The following is a 17,605-nucleotide window of genomic DNA, read 5'->3' on the forward strand; positions in this document are numbered from 1 at the left end:
GTGTGTGTGTGTTTGTGTGGAGAAGCAGAATGGCCGTAAAAGGTTTAGTTTCTCTGGGTCAGTGCTGGTGTTTTCAAAGCTTGTGTCACCCAGCGAGGGGCTCGCCCAAGGACAGGCCGCAGCCTCGGCACCCACTCAGGGCTGCAATAGGATTTAAACAGCAGCTCCGCCTCTCTCCACTGCCTGGGGTCAGTGATTGGATTTTCAGTCCTGGAATCACTGAGCATCTCGTGGGGTTAATTCACATACGTTTTTAATTCAGGGAGACTCCCTGAGCACAAACACATGTGAATTGTCTCTGTGATCGGCCTTTTGTATGTTTTTAATTGAAGACACAGAAGGGCATTTCTGGTGTTTCCACGCTTCACGCAGAGGAACTGGTCTGTGCAGTAAAGTCGAGTCATAATTACCATAATACAATCAGCATTACACAGATAACACCCCTATTTCCTGCTTTCATTATTCCGACGCGCAGAATCACCCAGCCATTCAACTATTTGCTGAAAATACAGCACAGAGCTGCAGAGAGAGACAAACACTCATTATGTTCCAATTAATGTCCCATTGTAATTCACTTCTCATGGGAGGTGTGTGATATTCTCCGTAAACCCATAGTGAGGAAATCCTGAGCATTCATTACATCCCCAGTGTTTTTAGTGTTTGGTGTTTTTAATTTGTGAGACAAAATTCATTAATTGGCTCATTAATATCCCTATTAGAATACAAATCACACCACAACAGACTGTGTCCCCTTGAGTCAATGGTCTAAACTCAGATTACTGCAGCTAATTTGGTTAAATGGAGTAAGAATTTACCTTTCTACCCCGCCCACACTCTCTTTGCTCCCCAACATGCAGAGTACAGTGAGATGCAGCCTGTGGCTGCCTGAAATAGCCACCACAGTGATGACAAATAGACGGGGGGAGATTATAAAATTTGCTTAAGTGTGTTAATGGGCTGATTGTGGGAGCCCGCTGGATTTTGCTGGAAGTTGATTGATTAGAGCTGCGGGTTTTCTCCACGCCCGGAGAGCTCAGGGATTTGACGGGGTAAAGGCGCTCGCCAAGTCTGTTACACCGGAATTGATCTTAATTAGATCTGAAAGACCTGCCACAGCAGAATGGTCGCGGCGATTAAAATGAAAAACAGGAGAAATTACTGATCAAATTAATCATAATGTCGGGCTACAGCTGTAGGTCTGGTGTAATTTGCCACTCCAGTGAGTTACATCAGCCCAGGCAGGGAGAGGAGAGGCAGTACATACTGATCCGTGGCAGCGGGAAGCTTAGGCCAGCCTATCAACTCTCTTATTCCAGCTTGTATGCCCCAGACCTTCCTCAGCCAGCTGCGCCATCCAGTGGAGTCCCAACATCTCCTTCTTTCTGTAGCTCTGATCTAATTAGTCGCTTTTTATTGCCTTTTTTTTTTGCCAAATCCTTGGACATAATGTCTTTCTCCCTCCGGGAGCTGCATCTTCGACAACGCTGCTGCACTGTGTCTCTGCTGTTCTTGTCATGGCTGTCTTGTCACCAGCATGTTGTGTGTTAGCTAATAGCCTCTGACCTTGGTCCAGTGTCTGGCTGGCTGGTTTTCGGGGGGCCTGGCGGAGATGGAGGCGTCCTGTCTTCCCCCTCCGCCAGACTCCTGCCGTCTGTCTGTGTGTCTGTCTCTACTCCCCTTCGCAGTCGTCTCCTTGATCGCTGTCAGAGCCCCACACTGGGCCTGTCCACTCTCCATCCGCACACTCATAGGGGTAATTACAGCCTAGGGGCCTGCCTCCTATCCCTGTGCTCCACAATTTACCACCAAAGCGTCCACAGACATCTCTCTTCTTCCCCACTGCACCCCGACATCACAGGACCGCAGGGCCTCAGACCCACAAGTGCTGCAATTACCTGAGCCTCTCCTCTATCCTTTTCTCTCTCTCCCTTCTCTCTTCTCCTTCTTTCTTGCTCTCTCTCTCCTCTCTCCCCCTTGGCTCCCTCACTATTCCCTGGCAATCAGCCTTCATTAGAAGCCTCTGGTGAAAACCCATCGTCACCAAGGTCAGCGGCTGCCAACCACAACGGCCTTTCAGAGCCCTGGCTGTCTGCACTCTTCGTCTCTCCTCACCTCCTTGCCATTCTCCACCTCATCCTCCTCCCCCTCCCCATTCGCTCCACCATCCTCCTTCAGTCTCGGGCCCATCTCTGCTGCTTTTGTCTCCAGCTGAGGCCCCTTCAGACACTCATGTCACTGTTTTCCGCTGCAGTGCACTTTTACTTATGTCAACCGCTGTTAAAATCACCACTGTCCAATTTGCTCCAAATGTGTCTTTTTTTATGGGCGGTGGGCGTCTCTCCCATTATATTAACATGTGTATTAAATGAGCCTTGCACATCGATTAATTGATTTTCCAGATCAGCCCCACGTCTATTCAATTTAGCAAAACGGGCCCCCATCATTCCACAGGGTATTAAATCAAAATTAAAATGACATGCTCAAATGTAGACCCAATGGCTCATACTGTGGCTTGTCGATGAAACTGGCAACGCTTAAGTTGAAAGAGTCCATTATCTATCTTATGTCTCATAACTCAACTGTGGTGTCTGTGGTTTGGAAAAAGACCTCAGAGTTTATTACTAGAAATATAATTTTACAGCTGTTCTTCAGCTGATTTCTTCCAGTAAACTACCATGTGCCATATAATTGTTTGTTTTGACATTTTATATATATATATATATATATATATACTTAAAGTTTGCAATGTAATCATGAAAGCCGAACACATGTCACTTTAAAATGACAAAATTGTGTGTTTTTTTCAAGTTCACTCAGAGAAATGTGGTCATACCTAATAATGAGAGCACTGAGGGTTTCCTTATTCTGATATATTTTTCAGACTTATCTTATTATTTATGACTTTGACTGTTTTAGGGCAAAAAAATCACATTTAATAAATGGATATAGGATTTTGTTGGACATAAATTGTCATCAAACATAATTAATCGATTAAATTAAGGTGAGTAAATAAATGTGGAAGTCAAAAGTGGAGAATCTTAGGGGGGTGGGGTTATGCTGGGGACACCTAAATTCAGTATTTCCTGAAATCTTGAATATGGCTCCAGGTTGGTCATGTCCTTGTATGTAGCGTTTATCTTCAGGTGAAGTTGCTGTGATGTCGTACACAGCCTCACAACTGCCCATTATCCACGGTAACACCTGTTTTATAATCACAATTTTCTAATAAAACTTTTAAATATGTATAAATGGTATTTGGTGCCAGCCTGTGTGTTTAAATGGCTGTGTGCTGCTAGTGTTGGCTGTGTGGTTTAGAGCATGAACAGGCCCTCAGCTCTCCAGCAGCTCAGCCTAGCCTCTTATTAATGCACAGGAGATCCGGCTCTTAAGAAGGCAGAAAATTGCCTTACATAACAAGCGCTCCACAATTTAGAAATACAAATGTGCACTGTTGACTGAAGCAGAAAATAAGACTGTTGCCCATCAACAGAACCACATTTCATATGAATAATTATAAAGCATGGGAGCTAGATGAGGAAAACAACCTGACCATGACAGCTCTACTACTTTTATTTACTTCAAATGAGGGATTAGGCAGGAAGAAAATCTACAGACTTAAGGACCAACGATGAGCCCTGAATTTATAAATAGGAAACTTAAATTTATCATATTTCAGAGACATTATTTGGAAAACTGTGAAGGCACTTTCACTTTTAAAAAATCACACCTACAGCCTGTCTCGCACTTCCTTTTTGGCTTTTCTGGTTTTGCTGGGGTTTCAGACCTCACCAAACTGATATTTTCTTCGCATTTGAGGTCTGCGATTCTTCTAAAGCGTGCCCTGTTACTCTTGTGGTGGGCAGAGGGCTTCCAGCTCAGACACCCAGCAGAAAGGCACAGCTCCCTGATCAGCCCACATGCACATTGGGGGCAACACGCATTAGACGCCCACAGGGGAGCCCTCAGATGGAGCTCCAAGCTAGGGCTCACCTAACAGTGGATAAGGAATAGGGTTTCTTTAATTATGAGGCAGGGCTATGACATTGAGTTCCCCCCTTCCTCCTCCAGCAGGCTCCCAGACACTGTCTAAGTGCTCCGCTCCGCTGAGGAGGCCAGTCCCCCCGCGGGGCCCGATTCCACTGCCTGTAATTTCTGATGCCCATTAGTGACCGCAACCACCGGGTTCACACAAGGAATACAGCCGCGCAGCGCTGCCACGCTGTAAAAAGACCCTTCTAATGCAATGTTATTGCATTATGCCCTCCTCATAGACCAAGTCAAAAGTCCCATTTGTGGTCCCTGCAGAATATTATCAGAAATTCTTCTCCACAGTGTTTTCATGGTTAGCGGACGCTAGATTTGGTATATATTTTCCAAAGTACATATTGTGGGCCGTATGAATTGAAATTCCTCTAAACTGTACTCTGCTGCTTTGAACTCTCTTCTGCATTTTAATTTTTTTTCCCCTGGTGGGTGATTTTATGCCCTTTTTCATTAGTAGTGGGAATGTGCAATTGATGGTTTTGTAAATAGACTCAACTATAATGCAAGAACAGTGTATTTCCTTAAGTCAACTAGTCAAAGAGGGGACCCTCAGAAGTCAAAACTCGAGCAATCAATACAAATACGGCCGTAAATGTCATCAATTCATCTCTTCACTTATGCTGATTTAGCTTGTGCCAACGTTTGTGTATATTTGGGAGAAAAAGTGAGAGAAAGACAGTGAAGCAGAGAGACATAGAGGGAGGGAGGCGGATTTATCGATCAAGGGTGACCACATCTTAGCCACAGAGCCCCTCTCTCGTGATTAATCTTAGGGCTTAGAGTTGGCCAATGACACATGACAGGCCTCCCCCTCAAACTCCTCCATTTCTCTTCATTACTGGCCGTATTTTTGGACACCACAGTGGAGAGTAATCATTTACCTTTATTGTGTTTATAAAGCTGCGGCATGGATGACCCTTCCTATATTGAATTGAGGACATCAAAAGATCACTGGACATTGATTAGGAGGATATTAAAGTCATTCAAATGCTATATTTATATGTCAAACAACAGCAGAGTGAAAAGAGTCGGCATTTCCACCGAAACGAAAACAAATGGGATGTAGTCAGTGCAATGGAAGTACAACTCCTAAAATCAAGAAATATGTTTTATTACGTATTGAATATCTGAGATAATTGTCATCCAGAGGCTGAGGAGGGTCTTTGATAATACAGCAAAAATAATGGTGTTCATAATTTCTTCATAGTCTGATCTCCTGACTCCAATGATTTTATTTTTCATTTACTCACAGCAACCAAAGAAACGTGGCCAGGTATCCACTTTAAAGTCATAGCCAGAGCAGCAGTAGATTTACTGCAAGACCGGTTTAACGCTGCTATGATTTCCAACCCAACACTAGTATGGTACAGAAATAACTGCACCAAATATGTCACATCATGAGCTGAAATGGTCAGCAGTTTCTTGTAGATACTTAATCACCAAGTAGTTTCAAATTTAATACATCTGGAAACAGCTAAATATTATAGATCATTCCTCAGGAAGAGAAATAGTGTAAGAGGAATGTAGTATAACTTATATTTTTACTCGCAGAGTGTCCCCTAACCAGAGGAAATATACTGCTGCTGTGATTGATGACAAAGAACCCACTCTGAACCTCTGCGCCTCACAATTATCAACAAATGGGCTGGAGCAGATTTTATGTAATGATTAAAGCTGCTGTTAATTTCACATGAAGGTAATGAGTGGGGAGATTGACGGCCACTGTCCGGCACTCCATCATCCCTTTATAGTTAGTTTAAACGTTTTCATGACTCTTTTCCTCCTTCATTTGCATTTTGCCTCATTAGATATGGCCATTTCTGAGGCCGCCCGTGATATCCATTTCCTGGAGTTAATGCATTTTATTTGATCAGCCAAACCTCCTCAGTTAACTAGCTGTCATTCTGGCGTTTCGTATGACATCACTCCATTAGCACCCACCATGCCACCTCAGCCACCTCCACATCCACACCCGCTGCCACCACCATCCCTCCACTGCCTTAAGCAATTACAATGTCCGACCGTCACCGGATGCAGCGTTATTGTATTTTGCCGGGTGTTATCTGCCCCAGTTGTTCTATCCGTCTTTCACTTCCCAATATTTTTCCTCAAGAATGGCTCTTTTTGGGGTTTATTTTTCACAACGGCTGGAGCAGAGGCCCAGTGGTGAGCAATAGTCGGCGCTCAGAGGGCTCAGAGTGCACGACCACAGTGCGAAGCCCTGCTAACCAAGGGACCAGAGGTGTTTTGGAGGGCCTAATGGCATTTTGATGTTCATGAGCACAGCGGATGTGAGGGAGGGGAGACAGGGAGGTAGGGAAGAGGCCGTTTTTTGGGGGGGAGGAGGAGGAGAGTCAGCAGAGGACTGTCAGCGGAAGACTAGCCGAGTCCTGACAGACAGAGAACGTGTTTTCTCATGTCACAGCTGATTACATTCACTCCGGAGTGGGAAAAGAGCAGGAGGAGACAGAGATGTGGGGTCGGGATGAACGAGGGAAACTTCCATGTTGTTCCAGAGATAAAGGACATTCTTCTCAGAAACAATACTGCTCTTGACTGTTGATTTACACTGTTTGGCCCACTTTGACGCACTTTTGGCTGAATTCAAGGGAGTAAAGCATGTAGACTTTGGTACGTTTCACATCAGCTTCTATCATTTTCCACCTGTAATCAATCTGAGAGACTTTTTAAAAAAGGAAAAGCTGTTTGTTTCAGTCACTTTCTGGATAAAAGTTTACATATAGCTGCTTTCATTGTCAATTTAAAACATTACTGACCACTAATTTGCTTAATCATTCTCTTTGGTTTTATATTCTCTTTCATTTCTTCTCTGATATATTAGATAAATGTTGGACTCCGTTGTTGAATCATAGATGAGCAGAAAATAAGTTTTACACGCCCGCTGAAGCCTGAGCGTAGACAAATCTGCCCTCCTGCTAGTGTCTACACTACTTTGTCCATTTATCTTTGCTCTTTTTTTGTCCTGTGCCGGCCCAGAACAAAAAAAGCAATTAAGTTTCAAATGGCCACATGAAAAGAGCAAAACCAAGAATAAACTCCAGTTAGTTTGTGTCAGACAATTTTGGTTTCCAGGGGTCTCTCCACGGTTTGCGGGGACGCTAGTTTTCCCTCTATTCCTGAGATTACACGGGTTGCTGCACCAGGTGACCCTCATGGTCAAACAGGCACCAGAGAGCCTGGCAGAGTTTAGACCCCCCCCCCCCTTCATACCGTAAAGCGAAAAGATACATTTTTAACAATTTGCAGGCTTTTTTTCCCTCTCACAGACATTTATTTTGTGTTTGTTGATCCCTGTGTAGCCCCCATATATTTGGCTATATTAAACCATGATAGTGCAGAGAGTGATGGCAGTTGTGGCGACTTTAAGGTGACAACACGATGTCACATGATATAATGGAGGCAGTGCGAAGGTTTTGCTGCTATACAACACGAAGAATGTGTTATATTTCTACATTACTTGAACTGAATTGAAACATTTCTTTATCAAATACATTGACTCCAGTTTATTTCTGCATCACAACACTCGTGTGTCTGACCACAGTCGTCTATGCTGCTGAAAATCCTCTTGACGCCCTTTTCACTGGGAATGAAAAGAACGAAACACAATGGTTAACATGCAGGCTCTGCAAACTGGAAGATCACTGTTTATCTCCTCCAACACATGCAATCAGTACAAATGCTAGGCCAGGTCTGTCATTTTGTGCCTCCCGCCGAGGTGTTGAGAGGAGTCACCGTGGCGGAAAATCACCTGTTTAGGTGTTGAACACAGCCTCGCCTCTCCTTATTCCTGGCTCTCCTTTCAACTGCTATCCATATTACCCAGTGCCAGGAGATGCAGCAATGAAGCCTGCTCTCTTTTCACCTAGATTTACCAGAATAAAATAGCATCTGAAAGGGCTATCATCTAATGAAACACAATGATAATATTTCAAATAAATCTGAAAGCTTCTCCAACAACCTATCACTCACACAATGACACAGAGCACAGCAGATTTTCAGCGAGACTCTGGGTGTGCTCGCCTGAGCAGATCACATTATCTGTGTGTTCATCTGTGGCCTCTGTTTAGCTGTGTTTAACTGGCCATGTTGGCTTTTCTCTGTGTTCCCATTCACTATCACAACACACATAATACTGTGTTTTCACCAGCGTGGATTTAAGACCTCCTTTGTCAGCACTTAAGGAGGTATTTTATATTCACAAAACATAAACTAGCACAGTAGCCGATCCAGGTTTTATTTCTTCAACTGTAGTACTACTTCTCCAGTCATAAGTGGAGGGAAATTATCTATTGAGTGTCAGTTCTTGACTTATATCAACATCCAGCAATAAAAATTCCTCCTCTATCTGTCACCACAAAGTGATCACATCTTATTATGGGATTTTAAAGATAGTGGTGTTAATGTGCATTACTTATGTGTTGGCCAAATCCATCTTTGGTAGGTATTTTAAATAAAACAAGATTTAACAACTAAGAAAGCTAAGAGATGTTTCATTTTAGCTGCTGCTCTTTTAAAACCTCTTCATCTGATTCTAAAAGTTTTTCAGAACAAAAGTATCAGATAACATTTGTCTTTGAGTGGAGAAACAGTCAGAGAGGATTGTTTCTTTCTCTGTCTCTTCCAACAAAATGCATATCATCTTCCACTGTGATAAATATGTATTTATCACCACAGTGTGCACATTGTGGGTTATTGTGATAATGATGGTAAAACAAACGAAACATCAACTATAATGTAACCATTTGTACGTTTATCAATATATTTAAATCACTTATATCAATTATTGCCACAATATTATTAAGGATATTTTTGTTTTGTTTGCAAAATTACATGTAAAATAATCAAAATATGATTATTCAGTAATTCAAAGGAATTACCTATGTTTCATGTTTTTTCATTACATGAAACCAAACTCTTCTAACTTGCTTGGAATCATTACTTTAGATAACATAAATTTATAGATTGATAACACGGTCAGATAATTTCACCATCTGACAATTCTGCTAAAAATTAATGTTGTTTGATTAGCCACGCTTAATAACAATTACTGTTTCATACTATATTGCACTGTACATAGTAGTCAAATGAGACCTCTAAATTAATTAAAGTTTCACTATTAAGCAAAACATATTGGGTAAAGGACAGTGTGTTTTTTGTATTGGAAGAAGACTAATCGTCTTTTACAAGATACAATATTAAACTCTTATCTTTTAGTTATCTCCAGTGTAATTCAAAATACAAAATCCTTTCAGAACAGAAATCACATGTGTTGGAATATTGTGTTAATTACCAGTAATTTCCCTTAATTGTTAGTGCGCCTAAATTAGCCAAAATACTATACTGTAATATATATAACTTAGGGAACTTCCTCTCAAATGTTGCAGTTTAATTCCAGCTTTACTGAAGTTCTGCTTTCCTTCTGCATTTGCATGTTAAGACAGAATTCAAACATCTGAGACGTTGGGATTTCCGAAGGACAACTGCTGGACACATAAAAGACAATCTTGCGATTATCGGGGAAAACTGGATGACTTTCAGACGAGAGGAGGCAATATCAATCACGGCCAATTTGAGGCCACCAACATGAAATATGATTTCATAAGACAAATGCAGTGTCATTCTTAATGTGCTTAACCTTTACTGTCAATGAAAAAGTATTGATCGCTCTGTGGCATTTTTTCATCATTTGATTTCAGAAAGTGTAATAATATATGGTGGTGGGGTACGATAAAAGATGAATGGCAACTGAATGATCTCAGATGAACAAAGCTGAATTCCCTGCAGAGTACAGAGAGTGTGGAGACGGTGCTTTCAATAAAAGAATTTCTTTCACCAGCACATAGTATTTTACATAAACCTAACAATATATGAAACACTTGATGTTATTTTAAACTAATCTATATGAACTCTACTCAGTTTTCTTTGAATGTAGCCACCAGTATTAGCAGCAGGGAGCAGGCAGTCTGCTCCAAAAGCAGTGTTTCTATTATTTCTCTATTCTGTTGAGTAATTGGGAGGTCTCCTATCTCTTCTTGGTCTTTGATCTACTTACTCAACCTAATAAGACTTTGCTCTGCTGCACTACAACCAAATCAGCAGTGCATTTTCAGCCCCCTAATAAGTGGTTAGCTTGATTTATATGGGTAATCTCGTCGATGTGGCGGGGCTCTACAACCTCTCCCTGACGCAAGGAGCCTCTTTTCACAACCACAGGCCAGACCAGATGAGTCCATTACAGCTGGGGGTAAAAATGGTCCTTTTAACCCTCCTCTCCTTCAAAAGTAACAGTGTGCTAGTGCATTATGACGCAGGAGGAATTCTTAGTCGAAGAATATCGAAGGGGTTGGCAATACAGTGATGCATGGCCACACTGCTCGGCTCTATTGTGAGCGGGATGCTGTTGGGCCATTGCTGCGGGTGGAGAGACTCGCTTCGGCCCGTGGGGAGCCCCGGGGGCCAGAGGAAGCACTTAGAGTGGTAAAATGGCCACTTATTCACAGCCACCGTCCCGTTCTCACTGCTCCTCCCAACCCTCGAGCCTCCCACTGGGTTCGGGAGCACAGACCTCTGGGAACTGTATGATGGACTGCATAGCCCTCTCTACTGGACTATACAGACCTCACTGCAGTTAGCCTATTCTGGCCTTCAGCAACAAAGAATGGGAGCTTGAAGCCCCCCCCCACACACACCGAGCCTTCCTGAACCAGCTCTCTTAGGAATTAGCATTACACCGGTACATATCTCCACGATTGATATAAACAGATGCAGTTTTTTGACGAATGATTTCCTTGCCCTCACCAGCTGAATCCACTGGCCAGCCAGGTGGCAGCAGCGGCAGCCATGGGATCCATCGCCGGTTCTCAGGTGTTTGGAAACACCCTGTCAAACCTGCAAGGAGCCACTGGACAGCTGGTCACCAACGCACAAGGACAGGTGAGTGCTGTATACTGGACACCAAAAAAAAAAGATCTTTTGTACATACAGTTAATGAAATCCTGCAGTGGGAAAACAGTTTCCTTGGTAACAGGTCTGTAAGAGATGTTGCTGGACCATCTATCATGTATGACTGCAGTTCCAAATAAAACATTTGTATAGTATTTTTGATCCTTCCTTATAGATTTCCAGTGGTGGGTCTGTGTGTTGTGTTTGGAGCTGTTTGTCTACACTCTAGTAGCCACCCCACCATATATTAAGCTTTTTGGGAATAAACAAAGCCCTTCTTTCTCTTATCCACATGCGCCTGTCACAGTAAAATGCTGACCTTGTCATATTTACAGGGTGGCTGCAGAATTGTTCCATCAGTAGCCAGAGGCTTGAACGATGATGCTTGTCATTGTGGGACCCTATCTAATGAATCATCTTATCGCAGGTGCACACGGCACATATTAAAGGAAAATTGTATGGACAATGTGCCCTTTCATGCCACTCTGTGTTATTTACCATAACCCCTGTTTCATCTTTCAACACTTGCACTGTCCTTACTGTAAACTTAACAAAAATATGGTGAAACCAAAGCAGTAGGTGACATTTCTTAGGACTAGAAAACATGCGAAAACATGTTGATTTTTAATGTTAAACGTGGAGTTTAGCCTACTGGAGTAAAGTATCAGTACCACCAGTGTGACCATGCCTCATTGTCTACAGTAAAGTGTTGTCCGAGCACTTGATGCTAAACGTCGCTAATGAGACAGTATGGACTTCCCTGGCTCACAAGGTGCCTGGAGCACTGGGGACAGATCACTGTGGATATGGACTTGATGGGATGCTCTGTGCTTTTGTAGTGTCTTGGCGGCTGACAGCCCCTGACATAATCAGGTCACAGAGACGGTCAAAGCCTTGGGCTACAGCCTTTGCTCCCCACCTCATTATTCCATAGCATTATTCAGACGGAGGGCTCTGAAACATGCACTACCCTATCAGAAGGTCCCGCACCCCCCTCCCCCCAACACTGAGGAGATTATACAGGCTAATACATACCCCAAACAAGGTTGGAGGTCCACCAAACACGCTCTGAGAACTTATGTCAGTGTGGAAAAGCTACAAAACAGGAGGCAGTGGAGCAGCTTTTATCAAATTTTAGTTTGCATTGCTGGAGTTTTTCTTTCATCCCTTCAGGGTAGCGTTTGATTGGCATTTCGGGGGAACAATCTGTATCATCAATGTACTCCAAGAGTAAAGAGTCACCTTTCCTTGAATGTAAAACATACTATACTGTCTTGACCTTATAATTTCTTCTACAACTCCGTCAAAAGACCTTTTCATAAGCAAGAGCTCTGGGGACCTTGAAAAGTGCCAGGTTTGATGAACGTTTGGAGTTCAATATGTTTTTAAACCTTAATTATATTGGCCCCAGCCTTTTTATTCTCCAAGGAGAATCAATGAGGCTCTTTTGTCCTCGCCACGTCTACAACAGTGATTAAAGCTGTGGATAAAAGCCAGAATATTGTTTAGTCACTCTCACTCCTGAGATTTCTTTCCTTTATGAATCTATCGCATTTTTGTCAACATCTTCTATTCAGTGCAAATTCTCACTTTTCCTTTAATATGGCAGTAAAAGTATGTTGGGAAAAGGGGACATAAAGGGATGTTTTATGTAGCGTACCATCCGTCCTGAAAGGTGTAGTTGAATTGGTTTGTGTGTGTGTGTGTGTGTGTGTGTGTGTGTTAAATCCCAGTTTAGTAATCCCTGGTTCTTTAGCTTTGTGTATGGACATCCTCTCCTTACTTTATTTGGGCTGTAGGCCATCAATCCCTTTTACTCCCAGCATTCTCAGTCCCTAGGGTGGATGGTGGTGGCACTAATGCAGAGGACAACAGGTAAAGAACATGCACGGTTAACCTGCAAAGCAAGTTAGCCTGTAAAGTGAGTGATGCTGAACCATAACACCAGTGTGCCCTGTGTGTTGATAAAAGCTTTTAACCCTTAGATCCTGTGTTACATCAGTGTAAACTGCTATTGACCTCGTAATTGTAAATCTACTGTAGGCTGCAGCTATTGATTATTTTCAGTATCAATCTGTCGAAGCCCTACAAACTTCCAGATTGCTTGTTTTGCCCGACTCCAAAAACCAAAGGTATAATATTAACAATGATATAAAACATGGAAAGGCAACAAATTATAGCATTTGAGATGATGAAAATATCTAATGTTTGACATTTGTGTTGGATAAATAATTTAAGCAATTAATCAATTATTAAAGTTTTTGATAAGGTTTTTTTGGATCAACTAATTTCTGTTAATTTCTGTCATTTCTGCACTAATGTACTGAACCTGCATCTTGTTGTGTATTTGATAAAATAAAACAAAAGCTATTAAATAAATAGAAAATATCTGCCACCCTGGCCCTAGGAAGTCTTCTGTCCAGCGTACTATTATGAGTCTGTTGTTTTAAGCTTTGATTTGCTCTGAATCTTAGTTTTTTTTTGGACTTTGGACCAAACTTCCCAAACATTTTCCCTCTTGGGTCTCAATTCACCGCATGAACAGTGGAGGAGAGAAAATGGGCAGAGATATTGCCTGGCGACCATGGCTAAAGACACAGATTGCCCTGGCTGGAGAGATGAGATGACATTTCTGTGGAAACAAGAGCAGCATAATCTTAATGAGTTCTGCTGGGTGGAGAGAGGCACGTTACTCACATGTCATACAAACTGGAGCGGGAAGCAAACACAGGAAGCCAAATAAAGGAGAAGAAACTGAGGAGAGGGACTTAGCAGTGAATAAGGTTCTGATGGCTGCTTATTTATGAAATGGTGGTGCAATAAAATTGCACCCGAAGAAATAGAAATGATTGCACAGTTGGACCAGTTGTAGAGACAGAATATCCTGCTGGTTGATTAGGAGTACTGCAGGTTTTCGAAGCACACGCTCACCAAATTTGAGCTGTGCAACCTTCTCATGTGTACAAATACTAATATTATCGGTAGAAACATGAGGAATGAATAGCAAGACCTGTGTGTTGATGGGAATTGTTTGTCAAACCAGAAACTTGGCAATCGCTGCTCTCAGTCACTTACAAGAAACACTCGAAGTTAGTTTGAGGTTTAAACATTACAGTTAGTGTTACATAAGGTTGCACTTTTATGAATCAAACAGAAGCATACAACGGGAAATGATCTCAATATGTTTATAGTTATGTATATAACCCAAACTGTTATTTTGATACCTTAGTTTGGAGAATATAAACACGTTGCCAAATTTGAAAAATGCATCAGTGTTAAATAAATAACTTTGCCTGAATGAAATGATATGCTAAAGTTAACATTGATTTAGTTCTGGAAAGTTCTGTTGAAAGGATAAATAAAATCTGACTTTACCTTTTTTGATGCTACAGATGTGTCTTTGTTGATATTCAAAAAGTATTTAGGTTTGATATCCAGGCTTAATTATCTTACAGTAAACTATAAACACAAGCCCCTCAAATTCAGTATATATAACAACAAGTTTTGCCTTCTGTCTATAAATCAACACTCAAACTTCACTGCTCTACAAACTCTACTCCTCCAGCCCCAGAAGAGCTTTGAGACACTGCCATGAAACATCTGCCTCAGATAGTCAGATAGAGAAGCATTGCACGGTGCAACAGGGACGAGAGCTCCGCTGTCACTTGCCTGCTCTTTTATTATGCTTATAGAACAACCACTTAGTCCAATGACGATGAATAATTGAGCGGAACAAGTTCCCTGCCACAGTGGCATGCAAAGCGGGATCAGTGGGACTCAGGAGACAAGAGCGTCAGGCAGGGCAATAAAATATGCTAAGTGGCAGGAGAGCATTACAGGGAATTTGTAAAGCCGCCGCGGAGAGAGAGATAAATTATCTCTCCCCTAATGCGAAGCAACGTAAGCAAATGAGCCGTGGCAGGGATGAATTACAGATTGTCGGCCCACCTTTCTCTCACTGATCCCTCCCTATTATGTCAAAGAGATGGGGGGGGGAGAGAGAGGGGAGGAGGAGGCTAACCACAGGCTGAAACACATCAGCAGTGGTGGCGATAGAGACTAGGGAGCCAGAACATGCTTAGTTAATGCTACGTAGAAGCTGTTTGTAGTTTCGTGTTGCTTTGGGTTGAGGTGTAGAAGATTGTACTAAAATATAAACTTAAAGAAGAAGAAGAGGGCAATTTTTGCAAAAGTAGCTCTTTGCCCGGTTGCCAAATTTAAAATGATGGACGTCTCATCCATGTTGAGCTGCTCTCTGGTGTAATGAGGCTTGGTGGAGGAGCGATGTCATCGGGAGGGGGGGGACCGGGGCGATGGCTGCTCAGGAGCTGCTCAGAACCAGTCCCCAGATGACATTAACCTTCATCATGGTGAAGAGGCGCTAAGACCCCCCTAAAGCGCCACTCTTGGCCACACTCTGGCAGCTCTGAGAGCTAAAACGCTGCAGTGACACTCTGCCGCCCCCTTTGATCTGCCCTTCCTGATTACAGCCACAGAGGAGAGCAAAGCAGGGGCTAGAGGGGTGTGGAGGAGGGGTGAAGTACCCCTGGGACCCCTAAGAGTTGAATTAGAAACACAGCGTCCTGTCTCACTCTCTGATGCTCCTCCTTTTCTCCCTCTTATTTTGTATTTTCTTGCTCTTTCTTTCCACTTCTTCCTTTCTGCCTGTGTGTATGAGAGAGAGAGAGGGGGTGAAATGGGGGTCTCTGTCTCTCAGCAGCCTCCCTCCTTCTCACCAGAGACAGACAAAGACACTTAGACACACACAGTCACACATACGCACACACTCATTCCGGTCTTGGCCTGGTGATGGATAATACAGTCAGTGGTGTGCACCATCACACACACAGGTATTCAGCGCTGACCTTTGCAGTGCGCTCCCAGCAGTCTGCTTTGGCTTCACTTGCTCTCGCCTGTAAAACCACGTCAGTGACAGATGATCAGTGGACACTTGTGCATGTTTCTCTCTCAGAATCACACACACACGGACCAACTGGAAAGCTGAGAGCTCTGATTAGCCTCGTAACGCGGCAAAATGACCGGCTAATGCTTTGTTTCCGATCACACACAAAAAAGCCCCCCCCCCCCCTTAAAAAAAAACCCTCACAGTGGCAGAGATCATTAAGAGCGATACCTCCAGTAGCGTTTACCCTCTCTGCTCCATCTTCTTTTTAAAACCGCCCAGCTGATTTTGTCTTCTCTCTACCCCCTTTGTAGATAATTGGAACAATCCCACTGATGCCCAACTCTGCAGGGCCCTCCAGCCAATCAGGGGGTGGCAACCCAGCACTGCAGGTACAGCCAATTACACCTCAGCTTCTGACCAACGCTCAAGGCCAGATCATCGCCACGGTGATCGGCAATCAGATCCTGCCTGTCATCAACACCCAGGGAATCACGCTGTCACCAATCAAGCCTGGACAGCAGGTAACATATACACTGATGCACAAACACACACGCACACATATAGAGGAAGATATCTTGTTGAGCAGCTTATTATATACTTGAACTGATGTTTCAACAGCGATCAAGAGCTGACTTTAAAGCCGTTGAATGAGCAACACCTAGTGGAGTCAGACTAGAGCTCTGTTTATTTCTGAAAGCAATATTCCAGCGCTGCTAGTCAGGTCTGCTTTATGCTAAACACCTCATATTTCTCCTGCTTCAACACTCATAACGCTCATTTGCATCATTCAGCTTGGAAAATTGTAGCTTTTGGTACAATTGTTCGCATTGTGTGTGTGTTTGCATGTTTCATTGTGTGTGTGTGTGTGTGCATGCATGCTTCGAAGGCACTTGTCAGCCAACCTTTCAGACTCCGCGCCCCTGCAGAGCCCAAACCAGCAAAAAAAACAAAAACAAAGCAACACTTTTCATCACCCCACTTAAAACTCAAACACTCCTGCCTCTGCTCTCCACCTCTTTCCGTTCCACTCTCCCTCCCTCCCTCTTCTCCTTCCTCAATCACACTCTGCAGTCTTATGATTTGTCCTCTCTGACCTGAACAAGAAGGATTTTGTTTTGATTTAAAGGAATAAAACACACAAGTTCTCTTTCTTTTCTGCTTTTTTTTAAAGTTTGTACTGTAAGTGTAGAAACTCAAGCTCAAACATAATCTCCTTCCAATTTGAGGATCTATACAGCGCACACAAGTCTGGAGTCAGATGCATGCACACAACAATGAAAATGTTATTGACTTGATAATGGTGATGTCAGCGTAGAATTACAGAGTAAAAGTTCACACTGAAGGCCTGTACAGTGCAGAATGGATGAACTCTCAGCAGATGGACACCTAATTGTGGCTCCCCAAAAGCACCAGATCATACTCTCGAATGAATTAATGCATTTGTGATAATGTTTATGCTTTTGTCTCCACTTCAAAGCCCGCATGTACACATTGTTCCACGGGCATAATTTACGGTTGTCAGAGTCTGCAGTCTAGAATATTTCCAGTGAAGCTAGATAATTCTCCGAGCCTGTCAACAGTCCTGACAGTGTGTGCATCGCTGTTGACACCCCCCACCATCCAAACAAACACATGCCACAGAGAAAATAATTAATTGCAAAGAAGGAGAAGGAGAAGCCGGCCTAGCTTATA

The 17,605-nt window shown here is 42.9% G+C and overlaps 1 protein-coding gene across 1 annotated transcript in view; it reads left to right on the forward strand.

Moving 5' to 3' along the window:
• pou6f2 (POU class 6 homeobox 2) overlaps positions 1-17,605 on the forward strand; it is a 67,864-nt gene that overhangs the window by 36,836 nt on the left and 13,423 nt on the right. Inside the window, exons 5-6 of the mRNA XM_035652666.1 lie at positions 10,867-10,998; positions 16,225-16,434. Of these exons, the coding sequence (XP_035508559.1) occupies positions 10,867-10,998; positions 16,225-16,434 (342 nt within the window). The remainder of the gene's footprint in view (positions 1-10,866; positions 10,999-16,224; positions 16,435-17,605) is intronic.

The sequence above is a fragment of the Morone saxatilis genome, unplaced genomic scaffold, assembly GCF_004916995.1.
Source record: "Morone saxatilis isolate NCDOM2014 unplaced genomic scaffold, NCSU_SB_2.0 Contig0, whole genome shotgun sequence".
NCBI lineage: Eukaryota > Metazoa > Chordata > Actinopteri > Moronidae > Morone > Morone saxatilis.